Consider the following 25718-nt stretch of genomic DNA (forward strand, 5'->3'; position numbering starts at 1 on the left):
AAACAGGCAGGGCAAGAACTATCGGAAGGGGCACGGGCCCACTCCACAAGGAAGAAAGGAGCAACAATTGCTTTTCTGGCTAACACACCCATTCAAGACATATGCCTGGCGGCAACATGGGCTTCAGTGCACACGTTTACTAAGCACTACTGCGTGGATATACAAATGAACAAGGAAGCACAAGTAGGACAGAAGGTGCTTCAACATATATTCAACGACCAACGCTCATCTTCCACCCAGCCGCCACAAAGATGACAAACCGCTACAAAGTCTATGCACAGCATAGTGAATCCAGAAAGATTCACGCTGCAAAACGAATAGTTTCTTACCTGTCGGTGTAGTTTTGCAGCTTGAAGATCTTTCTGGATTCACTAGCGAACCCACCCACCTCCGCCAGAAAGATCAGGCTGGAGCAGAAGGTGGAAAGACAGAGAATAGAGAACAAGAAGAGACTTAAAAGAAGTGTGTAAAAGGATATGATTAAGGAGAAAATAATAAAATTGCCTAGGATTCACACACGAAAAAAGAATCCGAAGATGGCGCCCCGAGGTGGGAGCTACCGCAGGAAGCGTGCCGACGTCACGAGAGGTACACCAAATGGTGGGACGTCGACGCCTACCTGGGCTACAAAAAAAAAAAAAGAACAAAGACTACGATTTTGGACCCAACCACCAGACCGCGGAATAATGCACAGCAAAGTGAATCCAGAAAGATCGTTTCCTTGTTTTCCGCATGCAACGCGGATCCGGAGTAAGTGGTTCCTCTGGCCTGTTTTCAGGCCCCTTTTGACGCTTTGCGTCTGGAACAGTGTGCGATGCCTTCGGCTTTAAAAACGTGTGCCTCCCGTTCGTGGCAAATATCCGCGACGGAGCCACACCTTATCTGCATGTGGTGTCTGGGCGAACACCACAACTCAAGCTGTATTCCCGGCGAGAGCGCCGGATGAAACTTTCGGCTGTCCCGGTCGCAGTAGTCACGTCCTCCGGCCTCCTCTTCGGCGGCAGGTCCCAGTAGCGGAGGGTTCCGTTTGCGTCGTCGGTCGCAGTCTGGTTCCCGTGTGTGTCACTCGCCCATTCCTGGTAAGTCCTGTCGCCGAGGTCCTCGACCTCCCTTCCTCCTGTTGAAAGGGGCACTTGTTCCCGGACTTCTCCGGACGTGCGTCCCCGAGAGTCGGTTCTCCCCTATCCACCATTTCCTGGCTCGGGGGCGACTCGGACCCAAATGGTGGCTTATGCCGCGGCCCTGCAGGCCTCTCTTGGGTCCCCTCCTTTCCCTGGGGCGGCCTCAGACCCTCCGCTGCGTGCGGGGTCTCCGATGGGCTCGCCGGCGGGTTCGTCCCCTGCACCGACTGGGCCCCTTGCCTCTAGGGTTGATGGAGGTATGGCGTCAGGGCGCGGCCTGGCTGGGTCCCACTCTTCGGCCTGTAACACCCCGGTCTGGCGCTGTAGACTTGCTTCCACGGCTCCGGCTCCTTTCCCTACTTCACAGTCGGAGCCTGTTGTTGTTGAAGGTGAGTCGGCGCCAGTCCAGCACCGTAGACTTGCCTCCAGCTCTGGCTCCGTGCCTAACTTCGGAACTGGAGCCTGCTGTGGTTGAGGCCGATTCGGCACTGGACGATGTCAAGTCAGCACCAGACGAGACCGAGTCTTTGCCGACCAAGGACGCCCTGACGCCACCTCGACGCCGGATCATCGACTCCTCTCTGGAGGCTTCCGGGGGAGGTTCGGCGTCACCCCGACGTCCGTCGATGCCGGATCAGTCCTTGCCTCTTCCTCCCTTGGAATTTGTGGCTCCGGCAGATTCTCCGCCTCCTCACGAACCCCTTCAGGACGCTCATTCGTCCATGGGGTTTCCCCCCTTTGGACATTGGTCTACTCCTCCGTTCACCGGACAATCTCCTTGGAGTGGGCGGCTCAGCTTACAGCCCTCACCCACGAATGAATTACTGTCTCCTCCTCGGAGGGCTACTGAGTCTGGTGTGCCGTTTGAGGGTTGTTTCCATGGCTGCCTGCTTTCTGCGTATGCAGCCCACTTCAGTTCCTGACGGTCTCCACCACGGTTCGGGAATGTAGAGCCGCTTCTGCCTTTCGAAGCCTCCCTTTATGATGCCCTTCTGGGGGCCTGGGCTCGGCCAGCGTCGGGTGATCCGGTGGCTCGATCCATCATGCACCGCCACCGCCCTGCCCCGAACGATCCGGTCTGCTTGTTTGTTCATCCGGACGTTCAGGGGCTTGTTCTGCAAGCTGCCTTTCCTTCATTGCCTCCGCTGTTGCTTCCTCCCTCCCGGAGAGTCCAGATGGCTGGATTCGTAGGGTCGTAATATTCTCGCCTCCACTAGTGCGGGTCTTCGCTCCCTCAATACGGAGTGTGTCGTGGCTCGGGCTACTTCTGCCCTTTGGGACTCTGCTGAGTCTCTTCTCTCTTCCATCTCTGAGGGCGCTCGTGTTGACCTCCTCCGTCTTATCCGTAACGGACGTGATCTGGTAGAATTTACTATCCAGTCGGCCCTGGATACCTCAGACTCCCTAGGCCGGGCTATGGCCGGTTCTGTTGCACTAAGCCGCCATGCTTGGTTGTGGGATGGCGTCTTCCCGGAGAATATTCGGGAGCGCCTTGTTTACCTGCCTTTTGATGGGATCCTTTTGTTTAATACCCACGTCGACTCAGCGGTTCAGCGCCTCCTTGCGGGCTTTCGCCCCCCACCATAGGCCTGTACTTGGCAGGTCTCAAGTCGTCCTATCCTGGGGTGGATACCCCTCCTTTCTTTTTGCAACTTTCATTCAGCGTCCACAAGTTGGACTGTGCGTTTTTGCTCTGACAGTAAGCCGACTGTGGCGGTGTTCCACAGGTTGTTCATGTCTTGACCTCTGACTGTGGTTTACCCTGAGAGGTGTTCCCCTGTTTTTTCTTAGGGGCATGATATACCCCAAGTGGGGTACCTGTATGCTATTGTGTAGCTCTGTGCCAGGCGGGCGTGGAGGTCCCTTGGGCTCCCCTCGTCTCCTGACGTCCTTGTCTTACCGTTTGGGTGGTTTTCCGTGTTGTGCCTTCTGGCACTGCCTCCCACATGCCACAGGTGTCGCCCTGCTTGCGCCTGGTGTGTGTGTCTCATACTCATCTTCTAGAGGTTTTTTTCTTGTAACTAACTCTTTTCAGTGTGTTCAACACGCTTCTTCCCAGGCTGCCGTCTTGCCACCTGTGCATTAGGCGGGTTCCTGCTATAGCGCTCGCAGCTGCGTTGGTCTAGTGCCTCGTCCTTTCTATATATACCCGCATGTTACTGACCACTGGGTACCCTTTTTATATGCCTCCGCCTATCTGGCGAGGCCTGGTGCTATATCCCCATTTTTCAGGGAGCAGTTGGGTGCCTTGTACTCAGGTTTGCTGTCATTCTGCAAGGCGGGTGCCTTGTACTCCGGTTTGCCGTCGTTCTGCACGGCAGCGTTTTCCTTTGCACGTGTTATAGTACAATTAGGTGCCTTTTCATGCTGCTTCGCCAACAACGGTTCCCATGGTTCTGCTCCCTGGGGTTAGCCTCCTCTTCTGGATGCTCTTCTTCTTGGGGGTGTTGTCTGTCCCGGTCATGCACTAAACAGTCCCTCTCTGCTGTGGGGGTGCATTTCTACTCCCGGTCAGAGGTGGTGGTTCCGTGGATCTGATGTTGTTATCCGCAGCTCTGCGTGCACTAATTCACAGTTCCTATAGGCACCTTCGGTGCCTCGGATGACACACCCTTCAGATGTGTCTTTTTTCCTTCGGGTGTCACACTTTTCAGTGTCTGGTGTGCCTGCGGGACAGTTCCTCTTCCGAGGGTCGTCCCGGGTTCTGCACCCTGCATCTGTTTCCCTTTGGGTGCGTTTTTCCCCTTGGCCTTCCAGTTGCCTTGTTGGGCAGTCCCGTACTCGTCTTAACTACATTTTCTTGTGACTCAGTTTTGCACTTGGCATGTGTTATGTTTCACGCCTGTGCTTCTGGGACGTTGCTCAGTTCCTGCCTCTTGCCCTTTGTCTCCTGGCTGCTGCCTGTCCGGCCTCCCTTGCGTAGGCCCGCCGGCTATGCTTTGATTATGTCACTCTGGATTTTGGTTGGTGCCAACTTAGCGGAAAAGGTGTGGCGCAGCGGTCAGGGTGCCTCACTCTGGACTATGGGGTTCACGGTTAGATCCCCGGCAGCAGGTTAGCCCAGCACCATGTGACTCTGGGCAATAGCTCGCTTAATCTTCCCGAAGGTCCCCAGCACCGGGACACCACTTCGGAGGTAGCTGTGCACTTTACAAATACTGGTATTTCATTTTCAATTAACGCACCATTGGGCTCTGGGAGTAGTTTTTCCTTCCTTCATTATGAACTCGCTCTTCCATTCTGGCATATGGCCTAGAGCCGTTATTCCATCCTGTATTGACACGGGTGTGGTCTCGTGCCCTTCGGGTAGTCTTGTGGTGCCTTTGGCTCCCATTGTCCTCTGCTCCTCCGAGCTGCTTGGTCTGCTGATTGGCAGCTCCGCCACAGCTTTCCTTATAGTCAGTCACCCTGTTGCCTGCTCAGTGCTCTCGGGCACTTTTTGTTGCTCTGTCGCAGACCCACCTCCCCCCTTGGGGTCTGGCTGTGGTATCTATTCTAAGTTAAGGAATCTGCGTCTAAATGTTTCTATCAGATGTTCGAGTTACTTACCGTCGGTAACGATGTATCTGGTAGAGACGTTGTCTAGCCGCAGATTCCTTAACGCCCACCCATCTTCCCCGTTCTGGCAGGACCTTTCCAGGTGGGGTTCTCCACCTTGCCTCCTTTCAGTTGGCGCTGGTCTCCATCCAGGGTGCTCAAGTTGGTGCAAGCCTCTCAGACTTTGCCTTCTGCAGCTGCCTCCATCTGGGTGGCTTCTCTTCCGGTGGAGTGGTGCTTTTCGCTTCGCCTTCACAGGGGATTTACTTTTCCATTCTCTGTATTCCTCCACTCTGGTCCTTCCATTGTGGGGTCATCTCCTATTCTTTCCCTCCCTCCCGCCTCCTCCTTCGGTTTAGGGTTTGGGATATGTTGGGATGTGCCTCGGCCCTTCGATCTCTATAGGGGAAGCGCCATTCCTTGTAATGTCATCTCGCAGTGGATTGTTGTTCTTTCTGTGCTCCACCCTTGTTGGCCGGCACAGTTCTGCGTTTTAGTGGCAGTCTTTCTGTTGTCTGTCGGGATATTCTTCCCTTGTTACTTAGCCTCTGGGGAGGGTCTCCGCTTCGCAGGGTCGTTTCTCAAAGCGATGCTCTGCCTTTACTTATTGGTTTATTGGTATGCAGTGTCTGACACTGTCCTTTATGATGATGTTATGCATCATCCGAGCTCTTTGTTTTATGGATTTTTTCCTTCTTCGCGCACTGTTCCCATACTTTCACAGTTTTGTTGGTGGCTCTGCATTGTGCTGCGGGAAAGTTTCTCCGAAGAAAACTGACGTCAGCGCGCCGGGAGGGACTTGTATGACCTCGCTGATGTCACGTCTGTGGATGACGTCAGGGCGGGGGCATGTGGCGCCGTCCCCTGGCGCGCAGAGGTGCTGCTCCAAAAAAATTCTGGATCCAGTCTGACGCCTGGGAATAATTCTAAGTTAAGGAATCTGCGGCTAGACAACGTCTCTACCAGATACATTGTTACCGTAGGTAAGTAACTCGTACACCAATTCTGTTGGTCGATATATGGCCTCTTACATAGCTCTACATCGGCGTGAATTGGTTGCATAATTCCAGGTTTTCAGAGGCTGTGCAAACTACTTTTATTGTCGTTTGACGGCGCTTCCCTTTTTGTGAGCGTGCTGACTCCGCTTTACGCCAGTTCAGAGATGGTCATGGTAGTACGAATTCTTAACTCTGTTGTTGTACTAAAGTTGTCAGGGACAAATTGTTTTCCCTTGTTTTTGACTATCAGCCCTCATAGGTCGGATTACTTCTCTCCCCTCCAGGGGTTTCTGCTTGCTGCAGGTGCTTTTCTTTTAATTTATACTGTTCGTGACTGATTTCGTTTCCAGCCATCTAGAACATATCCTGCTTTGCGGTCTCATGGGAGTCTGTTTTTACAGCTTCTTTGCCGCTTACTTTTTCCTATCTGAGTACTTGCTCTATGGAGGGAATTCTGTTTGTTGTGCGGAAGCACTATAGCCTTTTCCTCAGACTTCGAGGACCTTATTTTGGATGCATTAGGGGCATTTTGCGAGCTACCTATGCACTTAATATAAATTATAGGGACTTCGACTTATTCTTTTCTCTGCTTCTTAATTCCATATGGGCGATTATGGTACCACAGGCAGGTGAACTCTTTGGCTTGGGTGACTTTCGTTCGGGCTTTCAACCCTCCTCAGTGTGGACTTTCTCCTTACTCAGTTTTACTCTGTGGGACACATGGATTTTCTCCTACTCATCTTTGTGTTCCGATTGGTTTGGGCCACTTCCCCCTTATGGTGTATTTATTTCCCCTAATGCCCTTGTGGTATCGGCATCTTTTTGGCGTATTAGTTCAAGTTGTACCTGGATACCAATTTCTTGATGCTGTTTATCTTCAGCAGTCTGGTGTTCTTGTTTGTGTTTTTGCTGTCTAGGTGTTCTTATCTACCTAATTGGGTTATGGCCACCGCTGGTGCTTCCTACGGGGGTGGGGGATGTTATGTATATCTGCCATTGCACCCATGGGGTAGCTGTTGTGTCTGCTGTTATTTTCAGTCCTGTTCACCTGGGACACCAGTCCCGTTGATTGTTTGGATCCATGAATGGTATCCTTATTTCCCAGGAAGCTAGGTTCCTCTTTCTTAACTGTATCTTTCTCCTCTCCACTCCAGCCTTCATGGAGTCGTTTTTCCATGGGAGAGGTTCCGTTTAACCCCCTTTTTTTGGTGGGGGTATTTCATTACATTTTCTTTGGGCATATCCTATCTTCTCTCACGTTGGTCAGGCTTCTTACCTGTTTCTCATGCTTCAGTAAGTTGGTCAATGTGTGATTGTCGTATTCAACTATCTGCTGCCCTTTGTTTCCGCTGGTCCCTTGTTTCACCCTGGCAGTCTGTGAGAAAGTGCCCTCTTTCTGCATAGTCGCCACTTTTTGCTGAACTGCTGATGGGCTTTGACTGCGTGTGCCCTGGGCTCCTGCCAATCAGGAGCCCAGGGCCTATGTTCTTTCCCTAAAGCTGCATTAAAAACAAAACCCAATTGGTTTCTCTGGCCACAGGTCAGCCCTTGGTAAATGGTACCACAGGTACCCAGGGCACAGTGACCAGAGAAGACCTCTAAGGGCTGCTGCACTTATTGTGCCACTCTTCGAGGCCCTATACCATTACACTCACACACTGCCTTTGCAAGATGTGTGTCTTGGTGCAGAACAAAGTGAAGTCGACATGGCACACATCCCTGTGTGCCATGCCTACAACCCACTGCCCTAGCATAGATCGGTCACCCCTCTAGCTGGGTGCCCTATACCAGTGGTGAGGGTATAGGTGCATGTACCCTGTACCCCTACAGTGTCTGACTCCATTCTTAGACATTGTAAGTGCAGTGCTGCCATCAAGAGTATATGGTGCTGGGAGTTGGTCATTACGAACTCCACAGCACCATAATGGCTGCACTGAAAACAGAAGTTTGGTATCAAACTTCCCAGCACATTAAAACCACACTGATGACAGTGTGGGATTTAATGAAAAATGCACACACAGGGCATCTTAGAGATGCCCCCCTGAAAAATGACCTACCACTAGTGTCCAGGCTGAGTGGCTGCTTTCAGCTGCCACCACCAGACATGTTTCTGGACCCCTGGGTGAAGAGCCTGCTGCTCTTGGGGGCCAAAAACAATACATATCCTGGGACGAGGAGCCAAGCCTCCTCCCCCAGGATGGGCAGGGTCCACAAAGAGGAAGTTTCAAAGGCTTTGCCACATTTGTGAGCTTCTCCAGGCCACTTAGCTGCTTTCAGCAACTGGTCCCTACTGGTTCTGACCCCCACTTTGGGCGGGAGAACCGGCGGGAAAAACAAGTGAGGAATCGAGGTGTGCCCACCTCTGCCAACTCCACCCCTCAGGTGGGGGAGGCGAGATGAAGCACAACTCTCAGTCCCTGCAGATGGGGAGACCCAGCCACCCAGGAAAAGGCTTATGCCCCCTCCCACTGGAGGGTGGCCTAATAGGACGTGTGCTCACCCCAGGGAAGGGGCCCATTGGTCCCAACCTTTTACCTACCTGTTACTCTCCTAAATCTAGTGATTGGGGCACCCCTGAAACTTGATTCCTCAGAAAAGAAATCAGAAGAAGAAAAGGAGGAGGACCGAACAGCCGTGCCGAAGCTAACAAGAGGATGACGCCCACTGACTTGGCCCCAGCCCTACCAGCCTATCCCCACCTCGAACCTGCTCCAGCGAAATTCCGGTGTGTCAGACAGCAACCTCGAGAAACCCGGAGGACCTGCCTGCCGTCAATCACAAAGACTCTGTCTCCTGTGAACACCGGATTTGTTCAAACAACAGTCTCCCGTGTTTGAGTGGCCCAACACCAAGAGCAAGTCTCCCCGGCGAACCTGACCCGAGATCCGGTGAACCCTGAGCTGCCGCAAGCCTCCAGCCGACGCCTGCAGCCTCAAACCGGAAGGTCTCCACAACAGCGACCAGGAGCTGGTAAGAAGATCCAACCCTAAAAGGCACCCCTGCACCTGACGCCCCACGGCCTTGGGTGGCCCAACCGAAGGTGCCTAACCAACCCCCAACATCCCAACTTACCTCTCCAAGTGGTGGTAGCACCCAGAAGACCTGCGTCCCTGAGCCTGCACTGCTTTTGCAAACCGGAGACTCACCATTGAAAGCTACAGGGCTTCCAATGCCAAAACAGCACTCTGCACCCGGCCGCCCCAGTGCCGCCGAGGGTGCATCTTTTGTGCTGGCCTAAATTCCCATTTGCCCTGAGCTTAAGTCCAATAGCTTGGCTCCCACAACCCAGTGGCCTGCTCGTCAGCAACCACCAACCGGCGACCCTCTATCCTCCATTGGATAACATTGAGCTTCAGCACTCTGCACCCGGCTGCCCTTGTACGGCTGAGGGTGTAACAAGAGTGCATCCTTGACCCTGCCGGACCCCTAAGTCTAACCCCAGAATACCGACTCCCACAACAAAGTACTTACCTTTGGACCCATAACACTATTTTCCTCCATAGGATAACATTGACTGTTTTCCTATGAAAAGTTTCGAAGTGTGGAGTTGGAAAATCTAAGAAATCCTTTAAAACTGTAACAAAATAACCAAAACGCTTTTACTTACCTGTTTACAGGAAATGTCCCAGTGTAGTATACAGGTATACTACACTGTGTAAGAAAAGTAATCTGAAAGTAATGTACTGGTCATTTTACTAAAATGCCCATTCAAAGTATATGTACTGTATTTCCAAAGCATTGCATTTTTCAGTAACAGTACTGTATGCCCATTCAAAGTATATGTACTGTATTTCCAAAGCATTGCATTTTTCAGTAACAGTACTGTAAATCAAAACAAAGTGCATACACAATTGCGATCCAAACTGTGTTACTACTGTAAAGTATTTATTGCTTACCTGTGCCAGGCTAGCTTGGTTCTTGAAAATAACAAAAAGAAAAGTTTTATACAAAAACAATTGCTCGGAAGTTGTCTGAGTGTGAATTCATTTGCTAACTGAGTGTGTACAACAAATGCTTAACACTACCCTCTGATAAAGCCTTACTGCTCGCCTACACTACCACAAATAGAGAGTAATGTATTATCTACTTTTACCTCTGTAAGCGTTTGGGGATCCACTGGACTCTGTGCACACTATACCGTACTTGGGTATAGTATGTACAGAGCCAGCTTCCTACAGTAAGGATTCTGCGGTTATAAATCTCTATGAGAAGAACAGGTTACTTACCTTTGGTAACACTGTTTCTAATAGAGACTGTAGCTGCCAATTTGTCTGTGACCACCCTTCCCCCCCCCCCTCGCAACTTCTCTATCCATCCTCCCCGTTCTTTGAATTGGAATCTGTTCCCAAGTCTGGTAGTGTGCACACTGGTCAAGCTAATTTGATGTTGAGACTGTCTGGGGGTTACAAACCGCCTAGAAAGCAACTGATGCCAATGCACGTAAGTGTCGCCTATGTGGGTACCTCACGTCACGCCAGAGGAGAATGGCGTCAGTGCGGTGCCACTTATCAGCATGCACAGGTCCTGCTCAAAAGTTTCTGGATCCAGTCAGACACCTGGGAAATATTCAAACGATGAGGATTCTGCAGGTAGATAGTCTCTACCCTTAAGAACATTACCAAAAGCAAGTAACATGTTCATCTAGAATACCAGTTGAAAATGGATTAAGCAGGAGAGAATTTTGGCTCCCCTGCCTTTCTCCTCATTTCTGCTGTATTTCCCCAGGGAGCTTGTAAACCCTTGTAGTTGTCCTGCGAATGTGGGTTCAACATTTATTAATGTTCTCCTTTGTGGTGTTATGGCATTCGACTATAGCTGAATTCCTTGAATTATTATGGGAGTATTAATAGTTTGCCAATTGATACAGAAAAACAGATTTTGGGAAAATGCAGGAAAAAAGTCAACTTGAGTGCAAGTATTTTGGGTTTACTTTCACATTCCCCATGAGCAGAAAAAATAGCACAAGCAAACCATTACCAGCCTTACCTTAATGTTGATCGGACGTTAAATAGAATCTAATGCTCTATGCTGTGGCATTTAAGTAGAACCACTGCTACAGGCATTCATTTATAATACAATTCTTACTATTCTGTAAGGGTCTCCTGTAATTATTTGGGGCTCATATGTTAATTCAAATAGACTAAAGTGGGGACTGTTAAAACAAGCATTTAGATTGCCTTAGTGTATTGTAACGAAGGGCCATTTATTTATCAGTTAGGGGTCCTTGCTACAGGGCAATGTGGGACACTGTGCAGGCGTTTACTACTTAGACTGAGTTTTGTTCTTCCTAATGTCCCAGAGAATGCAGAGAGAGCCTAATTTGAACACAGGATAATGTAAGCATGAAATCCCAAAAGATAAATCAAGGTTGTTTTTTTGCCTGCTGTATGTGCCATCTGTATGGTAAAGGCTGCTATGGATTTTCTTTTTGTGTTTTAAATACTCAAGTAGCCTTTGCACTACTATCTTCCTTAAAAAAAAAAATGCTGTTAAAAAGTGAGGTTTTTTTTGACACCGCATATTTTGTGTATGGAGGTTTCTGTAATTTAATGTTTATGTGGGCTGAGTAATAAACCTGATTGTTCAGAAATAAAACAACCTATAGATCCGGATTAAGTGTTATGAGAATGACTCCGGTTTCAACAGCAATTTCACGGCATACTTCGAAAAAAGGTATAGAGTTGAAACTTTTTACCGTAATTATCATTTTTTTCATACTTTAATAGTCATAGCGATAGGCATAATTACCTCTAAAACTTCAGTGTGTGTCTTGAAAAAATAAATGACATTTCAAAATGCAATCTCCCCAGGCCTCTATGGGTATGCTCTATTCATCTAAGTGAAAAAGGCAGTTGAGGCTCTCCATCCTTTGCTTATCCGTTCCTCTCCATTGGTTAACACCGACCTAACCGCATTCTTGTTAAGAGTGAACCTCAGAAGGAATTGAGTTGTGGCTTTTTATAACAAATAGGTGTCCAACTTTTACTGGAATTAATAAACCTGTGGTTGTATAGTATTTTTGTTTTTACCAGTTTTCTCCTTTTTCCTGATTTAAGGGTTCAGGAAAGAAAAATCTGTCCACATTAAAGATGTATTTTTAGCTTCTGACAGTACCCAGCTCTCTCCATAAGTTTTGCATGCAATGTGTAAATTATTATTTTTTTAACTTTATCTTATCTGACTATTTTGCTTTTATTTTTATCTCCAGGAATAATATATTTTCTCTTATAGGACTCGTGAGCTCTTGGAACTTGGTCTTGACAATGAAGATTCAGAGCATGAAAATGATGATGACACAAATCTGAGTAAGTCAGAAGTTAAGTAATAGTCACAATAAGAATGTTTAACATTGTGAAAGCAACTTGTGCACCATGACAAATATTAAATCGATGTAATGTTCTGCTGTGTTCGGCTTCTTCTTCAAATGATCAACAGTATCTCCACCTCATACTGAAAACTGTTCCAGTATAGAGAACAAAGGTGACTGTAACACACCTGTTCTGCATTTACGCTGTGCCTCCACAATTTCATAAACATTTGGGTACACATGCGGGACTATTTTTAAGAGGTTCATAGTTATTACCAGCGTTATGTAATATTGAATTTTTTCTCGTTTAAAAGCTCTTTTCACTGGCCCATCAGAATCGAGAAAGATCTTTCGGGTGCAATTTTAGATAGGCAGTGAATGCTTAACAACCCACCTGTCAGTTGGGGATCTATGCTACTCAGCATGATTTCAGTACCTCTTAACAGTGCCAGCGATTAAGCTACAACAAAGAATGCCTCAGAAATTTCCAGGTTAACATCAAATGTTTATTGCAAATACAGATAATGTGAAATAATAACACAAACTGTTTTGCATAGGCGGCAGGTGGTCTCTTTTCCATCTCCCGGGTGTTAATAGTAATAGGTGTAGGAAAATGGGTTTTTGTTGCAGTAGTCCGTTCAATTTTTGCCTGTTATTTGAAGCAACTTTGACTGAAGTGCCCTAAGTTCCTGCCAACCATGTCCGCATTTCCAGTGATCTTTCCCCAAAACAAGACAACTGATCATTTGATGCCCAAGTGACCAGGCCTTTAGCACCTCTGTAAGTCCCTAGTAAGTGGTACCCATGGTACCTAGGGCATAGGTACTAAAGAGGGCCCATAGAGCTGCAGCATATCTTGTGCCACTCTAAGGGTCTCAGCTCAAAACTCATACAGACTGGCACTGCATGCTGCGTGACAAGGTGCTCTAAAAAGTGAAAAACATGACATGGCACACAATTGTGTGCCATGTCCTCTAACACTGCATGCAATATTTGTAAGTCACCTACGCCTTACAGCCCTAAAGTAGGGTGCATTATATTACATGTGAGGACATATCTGCATGAGCATATATGCCCCTGTCCTGCTCAGTTCAATTCCTGACAGTACGAGGGAACAGGGAAGCCCTCTTAAGATATGTACTGGGCACTGGTCAAAACGAGTTACCCAGCTACATAATGGCTTCACTGATGCATATGGTGTTTGGTATCAAACACCTTGTATTAATAAACCCACACTGATTCCAGTGATGAATTTAATAATACATGCACCCTGAGGGTACCTTAATGGTTTCCCTTTAACTCTAGTAGCCTTCTAGTGTGCTAACTGACTGGTCCAGTCCAGCCTGCCACTACAGATGAGTTTCTGACCCCTAGGAGGTGAGATCTCTGCTTTCATAGGACAGAAATGCCTGCTCTGGGTAGAGTTATCACCTCCTCGCTGAAGAAAGCAGGTAAATCAGCATACCAAGGCAAGAGGCTTCGTATGCCTCTGCCGCCTTTGAAATGCGACCCAAGGCTTCCCCAAACAGGTGAAATGCCACCCCTTGCCCTGTGGCATCTGGCACTAGGACAGGCTGAAACTGTAGCTATGCAGAAAGCGTGTTGCATGGTCAGGCTGGACACACCTGTACGGTAACCAAGTCTGAAGTGAACACAAATTTAGAAATTCCACCAAATTGTGTGTTGAATTAGGAACTCTGGGACAGGGTGATGCCCACTTCCCAAAGGAAGTGGTCATCTAGTGGGTGTAAAAAACCCATGGGTAAGTAGCCCATTGGCTACTACCCCTCACTCCCCTAAATTCCCCAAAATTGAGTATTTACGGGACTTCGGATTTCAACGGACACAAAAGTGGCCTGAGAAGACTGCTGAACCGAGAAGTGAGGCGCATGACTGACTTGGTGCCAAGCCTGCCTATGGCACCCTACCCTCATGAACCAACCGACTCGTCCTGCCGCTGTGCAGACTCCAAGAAAGCCGGAGGGCTGCCAGTGTTTCACCAATCGTCAAAGAAACTCCCTTGGAGTAGAGGTGCTACTCCCCTGCCGCCGCATGCACCAAAGAAACAGACCTGGTACACCGACCTGCTGCCTACTGACACTACTGACGCAGCAGCCACCCAGGAAGAGGTAGCCATGCTCCTATAGGTCAGATCCATCCGCCCTGCCAAGTGTGGGAATGCCAGGACCGACCAGAGCTGCACAACACCAATACCTGGGGTACTGGACCCCTTGCAGGAGCCAATGCATGATGAGTTCAGTCTGGACACCACCGCCGGGAAAGACCGACCTGCACTTGGTGGAACTTTAGGGACAGTGAGACCCACCCCGAGAGTGTCCCACTTCCTACTTGTCCCTTTTCTGCAAAACAAAGACAAAGAATTGAGTCCTCAACCACCGCCACCCGAAGCCTCAAAGTACTTCTGCATTCTTTCTCCAGAGCGCAAGTCCAAGGGAAGTGACGTGTTGGAGTTCTTTATTGAGTGTATGTCTCACTGCCTTTGTGTGTTTGATAAATGCTTAGCACTACACTCTGATATGCCTAACTACTCTCCCAGACTTCCACAAAAGAGAGCATTTGAGGTGTAATTTGTGCTTCTGTAATTCCTTTGGGGTTTGCCTTGACCTTTTACACAGTGTACCTATTTTTGGTCCACTATATAAAGAAACAAATGTGCCTCTGCTACTCAAGCCCTAATTCTGGACTCAAACAACCTGCCATGTATGAATTCTCTCATCAAGGGTGTACATCGACTAACTGGCAAATAGCACTCATCCAGTTCTATGAACGTTACAAACAATATATATGAAAAATAATCGGGATGGCCTCACACACCCCCTGGGAATCATGCTTCATCATTGGCCATCCCATGTTCGCCATAGCATCCTCTAATGGCGGGCGAGCCCCTCATTCAGGGCTGCGAGTGAGCCATTAGAAGGGAACCAAGAGAAAAGAGTGTCCAATAAAAATCCCTACCACCTGCCATCCAAACCTTGCTCGTCTTTATGCTTTGGTGGAAGAGGGATGGTTAAAAACAAGACGTGCCAAGTATTTCCAAGGACACCAACCGGGTGGGCCCGAGCGGGAATGCATCATAGTAGAGGCTACTAGGCACCACTGGAACAACAGGCAATAGAGGTATTTCCTGGTAGTCCATCTTTTTTTTTGTTTTTGTAGAGTTTTATATAGCGCAAACTAGACCCGGAGGTATCGGTTCGCTTTATATGAGCGCCAGTTACATTACAGACGGACACACTCATTTTTGATAGACAAGGGGAAATTAAGTGATTTGCCCAGAATCACAGAATGTTGAGAGTCCCTGCTGTGAGAAGTTGGCCTGATATGTAGTGCTCACTATTCTAGTGATCACTGTGTATCATTCCAAACGACCCTTATTGATGATTGGCTGTAAGTCAACCTTGTAGACCAGCTATCCTAGTAGCGTGGACAAGAGCAGTCTTCAGGCTAAACTCTAGAGGGCGTGTTAAGCCAGCTGTTTACCATCACATATACCCCTTGAACACCAATGTGAAAGGACACCACACCAGTTGTTATGAAAATAAAGGATATTTATTTATAACAAGACTACCCTGGCTCTTTATGAGTCCGGGAGCTAAGCACAATACAAAACTCTTGGGAAAATACTTCAATTTACACAAATGCCCAAAGGGCACACTGCAAGTGGAATGGGAGAGGTTAGAGAGTCTAAAGTTACTGATTCCGAAGGAATCCGATCAGTTGGTCTAAACGGAAAAGGAGCTGGACACTTGTAGAGTGAACCTACGATGGAGCACCGAAATGCTCGAGTTACCTAGCCCAGAGGCTGCAGCTGCGTGGGGTTCAGCAAGATGTCTGGAGTCCTCGTTATAGTCTCGGGAGCCTGAAAGAAGAAGTTGCTGGCAGGCGACCAGTGTCGATATTCAGCGAGATCCAAGCCTGGATCAGTGATGACGGAAAACCTGAAAGCAGAGGGGACTCAGTTCTCAACCGCTAGCCAGCGATCGTGTGGGCACCAGGGAGGTACCGGATGAAGTCACCTCGACCAGGTGAGTGGGTGACGTCGGACTCGGCTGTTCCTCGGACCAGGAGGCGCGGCGGCGACCAGGATGGAGGGCGAGCTGTCCCACGAAGGTGTCTGCTGTCGATGATGCTGGGCCCAGGAGTGGGGCAGCAGGTCTTAGCAGAGGCCAGCCCACGCGGGGGAGTCAAGATGGCATCTGGAGTGGACCAGGAGGGTCCGAGGTACTCCTCTGTTGAAGGGGAGCAAGGACCAGTCTGGAGCAACCAGACCAGTGATGAAAAACTGTCGTGGTGCGTCGTGAAGAGGGCCACTAGCCGACGGCGAGTGGCCGGACAACGCGGTGAGCAGCAAGGAGCAGAAGGGCCCCCACGCCGATCTCTTGGATGCTGGGGAGGCAGACTTCGGTGCTGGAGCTACTCAGGGTTAGGGCTTCTCAAACCCTAGGTGCACTCACTCGAGGGTCCCTCGGTGGTTGTGCTAGATAAGCGTCGTGCAGGTTCTGAAGATGGCCGGTCCCGCAGGTCTCGTCACACCTACGAATCTCAGCTGGGCTGACGATGTAGGTAGAGGTCAGAGATGGCGGGGAATCCGGGTCTCGTCGAGCTGGGCAGTCTTGATCCGTAGGAGAGACGTACAGCAAACTGCAAGCGCTTAGGTGGTGCCTGCTGGTGCAGGGTGGCTACTCCTTAGCCACAAGGGAGAGTCTTCAGAAAAAGTCAAGAGTTCCTTTCGTGGAAAGTAGTTCAAGATTCAGAATTATCCAAATTGGGAAGGGGACTCGCTCCTACCTTTATACTAGGAAAAGGGGCTGGCCCGTGACTAGGTCCTACCTAGGGGTGGGACCAGGAGGGGGGTGGTTACACCCCTATCCTTTGTCCGGCTTCGCCCCAGCTCAGGGGCTGGGGTGCCCCCGAAACTGGTTTGAGCCGGGCTATGCACAGTGAGCACCGGGGTGCCACTTGCAATCACCTTCCTTTCAGCCCTGCCTACCTGGGATACACAAACCCTGTCTGGGATGGTGCTAACACCGCTTGACAGGAAACGCTTTGTCCAAGCTCCCCTCGCTGGAAGGTCTCCCAGCAGCGGGAGGTCAGACTTGTGTCTGGTGGCAGCATCCATTTTGTGATGCTGAGGCTTGGGTCAACTTTAACCGGGGTTCAAGGTTACTTCCATGTCGTGTCCCTCTAGAAGGGTGGAATGCTAACCCCGTCGCCAGAATTGGCGAGGGGTTCGTATTCCAATTCGTATGACACCTTACTCGACATGTGTGGGTGATGCGATGCCATAGTTAGCAAATAACCGCGAGGATTATAATGCATTTTAAGGTAGATGGCACGCGTCACCATGGAACAGCTATTAGGACTTGGTTCCGCAAGCTGTCGACGGGCTCAGCTCGCGCCGGAGCACCATCTCACATGATTCCCAGCACTCTGCCTTCAGGATTGATAAGGCCTGCCATAGGAGTGACTGATAGGAATCCATGCGTCCATTTTAGGGTTAGGTATAGGAATACTACACCTACAGCAACGGGTGATTACACCACCTTGCCCCAGCTGTCGTGCAGCCAGTTGTGTCAGATTTGGGTGGCCATCCAGGGGTGGCATAATACATGCTGCAGCCCCTGGTAGGCCCTGGGTACGCCGATGCCCTGGATACCTGTGGTATGCTGATACAGGGACTGATAAGGCGGCCCAGTTCCAATTAGTGGGTGCACCTAATGTACATGTGTTTTAATCTTGAGAGAGAACAGCTAGGCTGTGGGTCTGATTGGCAGGCCCACAGCCAGGGAAAGTCGTAAACCAATGAAGCAAAAGCAAAAAATCTGGGTGATCATAGGATTGCAGACCCTACTCTCCTACTCCTGCTGAGACTCGAACCTAGTTCCCCAGCTCCGAGGTCGACCGCCCTAGCTGTTAAGCCACATTCTCTCCCCATCTTATGTGAGAAAGTGCCCTCTTTCTTGCATGGTATTCCCCCGCTTTTTGCTGAATTGCTGATGTTCTTTGACTGAGTGTACCCTGGGCTCCTGCTAATTAGGTACTCAGGGCCTATGTTCCTTCCCTAAAACTGCATTAAAGCCTAAACTCAATTGGCATCTCTGGCCACATGTCAGCCCCTGGTAAATGGTACCACAGCTACCCAGGGCACTGTGACCAGAGAAGGCCTCTAAGGGCTGCAGCAATTATTGTGCCACCCTTAGAGGTCCTGTACCCTGACACTCACACACTGCCTTTGCAGGCTGCTTTTCTTGGTGCAGAGCAAAGTGAAGAGTCGACATGGCACACATCCCTGTGTGCCATGCCCACAAACACACTGCCCTGGCATAAATCAGTCACCCCTCTAGCTGGGTGCCCTATACCAGTGGTGAGGGTACAGGTGCATGAGCCCTGTACCCCTACAGTGCCCAAGTCCATACCTGGGCACTGTAAGTGCAGTGCTGCCATTAAGAGTATATGGTGCTGGGAGTTTGTCAATACGAACTCCACAACACCATAATGGCTACACTGAAGACTGGGAAGTTTGGTATCAAACTTCTAAGCACATTAAACCCACACTGATGCCAGTGTGGGATTTAATGTAAAATTCACAACAGAGGGCATCTTAGAGATGCCCTCTGAAACTCAACCAACTTCTAGTGACCTGACTGAGTGGCTGCTTAGGCTGCTACAAACGGGAAAAACAAGTGAGGGAAAGAGGTGTGCTTACCTCTGCCAGCTCCACCCCTCAGGTGGGGGAGGCGAGGTGAAGCACGACTCGGAGTCCCCGCCATCTTCAGGAAGGGGGGGACCTAGCCAACCAGGGACAGGCTCCTGCCCCCCTCCCACTGGAGGGTAGCATGATAGGGGGTGTACCCATCCCAGGGAAGGGACCCATTGTTCCCTGCCCTTACCTAACTGTAACGCCCCTAAATCTAGTATTTAGGGGGCACCCCGAACCTTGCTTCCTCAGATCAAGCCTGACCACAAGAAGAAAAGGAGGACCGATCAGCCGTGCTCCAGCTAACAAGAGGAAGACTCCCACTGACTTCGCCCCAGCCCTACCGGCCTGTCTCCCCTTGAACCTGCTCCTGCAAAATCCCGGTGTCTCCTGCAGCCAGCATCCTTAAAAACCCCGGAGGACCTGCTTGCCTTCACATCCAAAGACTGCTTCTCCCGTGAACACCGGATTTGTTCAACTGCAAACTCTGGCAGCAGCCAGCGACAGCGAATATAGCCCACTCTGCACCCGCCGAACCCAGCTCGAGCTAGAGTGGAAAAATACAACTAGGAGGTCCCCCTGGTGATCCTGACCCGAGATCCGACTACACCTGACCTGCCTCAAGCCTCCAACCAACGCCTGCAGCCCAAATCCAGAAGGCCCTCCTGACCGCGACCCGGAGCTGGTAAGAAGATCCAACCCCAAAAGGCACCCCTGCACCCAATGCCCCACGGCCTTGTGTGTCCAAACCAACAGTGCCTAACCAACCCTTAACTTCCCAACATACCTCTCGAAGTGGTGGTCCCACCCAGAAGTCCTTCGTCTCCCTTCCTGCAGTGCTTTTGAAAACCGGAAGTTCTCCATTGAAAACAGGGCAACTGACCTAAAAACAGCACCCTGCACCCGGCCGCCCTAGTGCCGCTGAGGGTGCTAATTTGGTTCCCTATTTGCCCTTAGCTAAACCCTAGGAGCTTTGCTTCCACAGCCGTGTGGCCTGCCTGCCAGCAGCCACCAACCGGAAGCCCCCTATCCTCCATAGGATAACATTGGGCCTCAACTCTCTGCACCCGGCTGCCCTAGTGCTGCTGAGAGTGAAACAAAAGTGCATCACTGACCCTGGAGGATCCCTGAGTCTAACCCCAGATCCTTAGCTCCCACAGACGATTACTTACCTGTGAACCGATAACCTGTTTTTCCTCCATAGGATAACATTGACAATTTTCTTCCAAAAGGTTTTTAAGTATGGAGTTTTGAAATCTAAAAATATTCTTTAAAAATCGCACAAATAACCAAAACGTATTTACTCACCTGTTTACACGAAATGTCCCAGTGCTGAATCCAGGCATCCAGCACTGAGTAAGAAAAGTAACGTACAAAGTAACTTACCTGCAATTTACTGAAAAAGCCTATTCATTCCAATGTACTGTATTTGCTTAGTGTTGCAACCTGCTGCATCCCCTGTAAATCAAACAAAGTACAAGTCTTATTGCATTTTCAGACTGTTCTATATTCAGCAACTTATTTCTGAAAAGTATTTTATGCTTACCTGTGCCAGGCTTGCTTGGTTCTAAAAATAAACAGTATATTTTTTTATACAAAAACAATTGGCCTAGAGTTCAGTTCTTGAGTGTTTGAATTCACTTGCTGACTGAGTGTGTACATCAAATGCTTAACACTGTCCTCTGATACTGACTTACTGCTTGACCACTCTACCACAAATAGAGAGCAAGGTTCTATCTAACTTTTACCTCTTGGGTCACTTGGTCTCTATACACACTATACCTCATTTTGGTGTAGTATTTATAGAGCCAGTTTCCTACATCTTAGCACACTGGATTTCACAGAAACTGAGCTTGAAGTCTTTAACAAGGGACTGGGTGTCGTACCAACTCCCAAGGTGGATATGTTCCAACTGAGAATTGAAGTAGCAGAGCGCTTTAGAAAACTCAGACTCAAAGCTTTTTTCAACAAGTCGCTCGAAGAAGACATCAAGACAAAAAACACGGGCCTGAGGATGGACTCAATCTATATACCACCCACACGTATGACCCCTGTGGCTGTACAAACCTTTAAAGAAGCTGTTACCAGAGAGATAGATGCCATGTGCTTTAAAACCTTCTTCGACAACTTGTCAATCAGAGAAAGGGAGGCCCTTGAAATCCTGGGGAAGGGGCATGACATAGTCATCAAACCCGCTTATAAGTCATCCTTACAGCTGATATGTAGAAGGTTGCTGTCTGACAGAAACAGTTACGAGGTTCTGGATGTGGATCCAACTTAACGCCTCCCCAACAAAATCCAAATTATGGTTGAAGAATCCCTAAATATGGGCTGGATCACCATACAGAAAGCTAGATTCCTCACATCAAAAACGCCAAGGATGGCGCTGTTTTATACCTTGCCAAAACTACATAAAAACAAATTCTCTCCGCCAGGACGTCCCATTGTTTCAGGGATCAACTCCATCCTTGAATCTTTGTCGCAATTCTGTGACAGGTTTTTAAGACCACTTAGTAAAAAAGATGTCCTCGTAACAAAGATACCAAAAAGGTACTCTGTCTTCTCAATACCTTGAGTATTGATTCCAATGTGGATATCTTGATGACAATAGACATGGCGGCCTTGTATACATCTATACCACAAGAACAGAAATTGAGAATCTTCTCAGAGCCACAGAGATTGAAACTAATACACCTGCTACATTTGTACTGCATTGTACGAGAATATCCCTTACTGAAAACTTTTTTTAAATATGAAGGTACAAAATACCATCAGGTGAAGGGCACTTCTATGGATAGTACCTTTGCCCCAAGTCTGGCATGCCTATATGTCCACAAGTTCGAGTGTGAACGCATTTATAATGGTTCCAATCCTTACCGAAGAAACATCAGACTATGGCGTAGGGACATTGATGATGTCCTAATAATTTGGGGAGGTGATGTGACTTTGGCAGCTGAATTCTGTACTTGGAGGAGCACCAGCGATCGTTTTTTTTTACAATTCACGCACACCTTTGATAGCACATCAATTACCTGTTTGGACCTCCATATCAGTACGGCAGGAGATGAAATAATCACCAAGGAACATAAAAAACTAACAGACAAATATAGCTTACTACGATTTGACAGCCACCACCCGAAGTCGATGAGAGAAAATTTGCTTTTTGGCCAATTTTTGCAGATTCGACGCAACCGCTCAGACACTGCTACCTACAATGAACAAGCAGATAGGTTAGCCGATAAGATTGAAGGCATGCAGATACTCACCCAGGGTAGTTAAGAAAGGAAAAGAATGGGCCCGTAGTAACAACAGGGAGGCCCTTTTAGAAACCTACCACAGGGAGGTAGACACAGGTTAAAGTGTGTCACAAAATTTACACCATCATCCAATAAAGTAAAACGGACAATCTCCAAGAATTGAGCTATACTTAAAAGAACATGTGTTGATTGGAAATTGACACTGTTTTCTTTGAAACGCAGTATGACCTTGAGGGACAAGTTGATACACACATACCAAAGATTACAAGAACGCTATGGGACCTACCACCGGTAGTTGGACACTTACCATGTGGGAACTGCTCATTATGCCCTTTTACCAAACAACAGAAAGAAGTGAATATTGATACTGACCGTCCTTAGGTTTTAAAGCACTGAGAATATGGTATACGTGATCACCTGCCCCTGTGATAAAAAATACATTGGCATGACAACCCATAAGATTTGGTTAAGAATTAATGAACATCTGTGAGAAAGTGGCTCTGTATATACTGTTCCCAAATAGGTACAGGGTGGTGTACAGAGTCCACAGTCCCCAGAGGTTTGGCAGAGGCTAAAGTTAGATATAACCTTACTCTCTAAAGTTGTAGCTTGGTCGAGCAGTAAGGCAGTATCAGAGGACAGTGTAAAGCATTTGTTGCACACACTCAGCCAGCAAATGGTCTCACACACTCAATAACTGAACTCTAGGCCAATGGTTTATATATAAAAAATATATGCTTGTTTTATTTTAGGACCAACAATAGGCATTAAAATATACTTTCTCAGAATGAGATGCTTTATATAAATACTTTTACAATATGCAATTGACTTTTGTAGAAAGTTACAAGTGGTTGCAATAGGCAACACGATTCTAAACACAATAATGCATTGAGTTCAATGGAAGTTTCAAGTTATTTGCCACAGATTACTTTTAGGATTACTTTTGGAATTCCAGGACTGGATCCTAGATTCAGTCCTGGGTCAGTACTTGGAATCAAGTGATATAAGTCGACTTAATTACTGTGATGATTTTTAGACAATATTTTGCTATTTTAAAAGTTGACACTTAGAAAATATTTCATAGAAAACAGTCTATGATTCCCTATGGCAGAAAATTAAAGTTGCGGGTATAGTATGTTCTCGTTACTTTTGTAATCCAGTACTGGGTGCCTAGACTCAGTACTGGGACCTTTATCCTAAACAGGTAAGTAATTACGTTTTCAGATATTATACGATTTTTAAAGCATATTTAAAGATTGCAGAAATTGACAGAAGAAATTTCACAGAAAAACAGTCAATGATTTCCTAGGGGAGAAAATTGGGTTACTGGTAAGTACAGTTGTAAGTATTTTTCAGAGTCAGTGCTGGGCACCAAGATCCAGCACTGGGAGCTCACCTAAGAGCAGGTGAGTATTTTCGTTTTCGTTACTCGGCTGATTTTTGGTGAATATTTTAAGTTTTGAAAAGTCCACACTTAAAAGAAATTTCAGGAAAAGCCAGTCTGTGTTACCCTATGAAGAAAATTGAGTTATCGGTTTAAAGGTAAGTACTCGACTGGCAGAGTTAAGGTTCTGGGCGTAGACTCGGGGGTCTCCCAGGGTCAGGTAGGTACAATTGGTTCACCCTCAGCGGCACAAGGGCGGCCGGGTGCAGAGAGAGTTAGGCCCAATGTTAACCTATGAGAGAGGTAGGGGGGCATTGGTTGGTGGCTGCTGACTAGCAGGCAACGTGGCTGTGAGCTGGGCTCCTGGTCACTTACTCAGGGCAAGTGGGGAAGTAGATAGGTGTAGAGGTTGCACTGCCAGGGCCACTCGGGCGGCTGGGTGCAGGGTGCTTTTGAGCCTTCGGGCGCTCAATTGATTTCAATGGGAAATCTCCGGTTTAGAAAAAGACTGCAAGCTTGGGGACGAAGATTCTTCAGGTGCCACCACGACTTCGAGAGGTAAGTTGGGTAGTTGGAGGATAGGTAGGTACCCCGGGATTGGGCACAGGGGGCCGCGGGGGGCAGGGGTGCCTTTTGGTGTCGGGAAATCTTACCCTCTGTTGATGGCAGTTAGGGGGGCACCTGGTTCTGGGGCTGCAGGCTTCTTCAGGAGAGTCGAGAGAGGGCCTTGGGTGCCGGACTCGGGGTCACAGTCGCCGTGGGGTCGTCCTCGTGGTCTTTGTTCACTCCGGCACAGGCCAGGCTTGGCGAGTGCAGAGTGTGCTGGGTTCGCTGTTCCGGGCTGCTGCCAGGGATTAGAAGTACATTTTGTGTAGAGCCTCTACTCATGGGAGTCCCAGGTGCTTAGAGTCAAAAGGTAGCCAGGTCCTCCGGGGTTTGTGAGGTTGCTGGCCATAAGAGATGCCGTGTTGGAGCAGGAGCAGGTTCGAGGGTCGACAGGCCGGTAGGGCTGGGGCCAAAGCAGTTGGTATCTTCCTCTTCTTAGCAGCTGCAGGGCAGGTCTTCTTTCTTCTAGCTCTTCTTCGGATTTTGGAATCTGGGGAAGGAAGGTTCAGGGTGCCCCTAAATACTAGATTTAGGGGCGTTACAGGTAGGTGAAGGGCAGGGACCAATGGGTCCCTGTCCTGGGGTGGGTACACCCCCTATCCTGCCTCTCTCCTGTGGGAGGGGGCAGTAGCCTAGTCCTGTGGGAGGGGGGCAGTAGCCTAGTGCTGCAGCCCTTAGAGGCCTTCCCTGGTCACAAGGCCCTGGGTACCTAGGGTACCATTTACCAGGGGCTGACATGTGGCCAGGGTTTGCCAATTTGTGTTTTGTGTTTTAGGGAAGGAACATAGGCCCCGGGCACCTGATTGGCAGGAGCCCAGGGCACACTCAGTCAAAGTACATTCAGCAATTAAGCAAAAAGTGGGGGCATACCATGCAAGAAAGATGGCACTTCCTCACAACATCGAAGCACCATTAGATGTAGGAAGACATCTATTTGCTTACAAAACATTACCTCAGTAAACAGCATACGGAGACTGAACTGCAGTGGGCCATACTGGAGGTTGTAAAATACAGAGCAGGAACTGACATCAGCAGAATACTGCTCGAGAGGGAACAGCGTTGAGTGTAGCCATTGACGACTCATAGATGCGGAGTGGTTGAAGACTCATAGAGACGGCCTGAACGATGACATTCCATGGCTACAAATATAAGTCCCCTCCACACTGGGCCGTTGTCACAAGTTACCCCGTCTAGCAACAAAACATGCAAATAGGTCGTCATGGCCGTGTGACATTTGTAGAAAGGTGGTTCTATACTTGGTGTATTCCCCCTTTGCCTTCTTTATTTATTCATCTATAAATATAATGTACATAAAAAAACTTTTTCTGACCCACTTTGATCTGCACCCCTGTTTTGATCATGCCTTGCACTGTTGAGGTACAGGTTCCTCTGACTGCACCAATATGGATATGCACACCTGTGAAGCATTAAATCTTTGATGCTAATATTGCTTCCAGAAAAGAATTGTAATAATGTATAGCGAATAAGTAGAATTTATACATAAAAACTAAATGTCCTCTAATGGAAACGTATGGCCACTCATTCTCCATACACAGACGGTGGAACCCCTGCAATTGTCGAAAACTTTCAAATCACAATAAAAAAACAAGTCATCACTGAGAAGACATTGCACATACATTGCGGTTAAGAAATTTACAATAATTTTAGGTATATAGATATGGTGATGACAAAATGCATACACACTATTAGATGTGGCCTGACCTTTTGACCTGCCGTATGAACACTGAACACTGTAACTCGAGCTAATGGCTCCACGGAATACACAAGTG

The 25718-nt window shown here is 48.4% G+C and overlaps 1 protein-coding gene across 15 annotated transcripts in view; it reads left to right on the forward strand.

Moving 5' to 3' along the window:
- The window catches only part of UBR5 (ubiquitin protein ligase E3 component n-recognin 5), a 2036132-nt gene that overhangs the window by 1405858 nt on the left and 604556 nt on the right, over window positions 1–25718 (forward strand). For all 15 annotated transcript variants that reach the window (XM_085605144.1, XM_085605147.1, XM_085605145.1 and 12 more), the window contains one exon: window positions 11888–11961. In XM_085605144.1, coding sequence (XP_085461270.1) covers window positions 11888–11961 — 74 coding nt within the window. The remainder of the gene's footprint in view (window positions 1–11887; window positions 11962–25718) is intronic.

This window comes from Triturus cristatus, chromosome 5_1 (assembly GCF_964204655.1).
Source record: "Triturus cristatus chromosome 5_1, aTriCri1.1, whole genome shotgun sequence".
Taxonomy (NCBI): domain Eukaryota; kingdom Metazoa; phylum Chordata; class Amphibia; order Caudata; family Salamandridae; genus Triturus; species Triturus cristatus.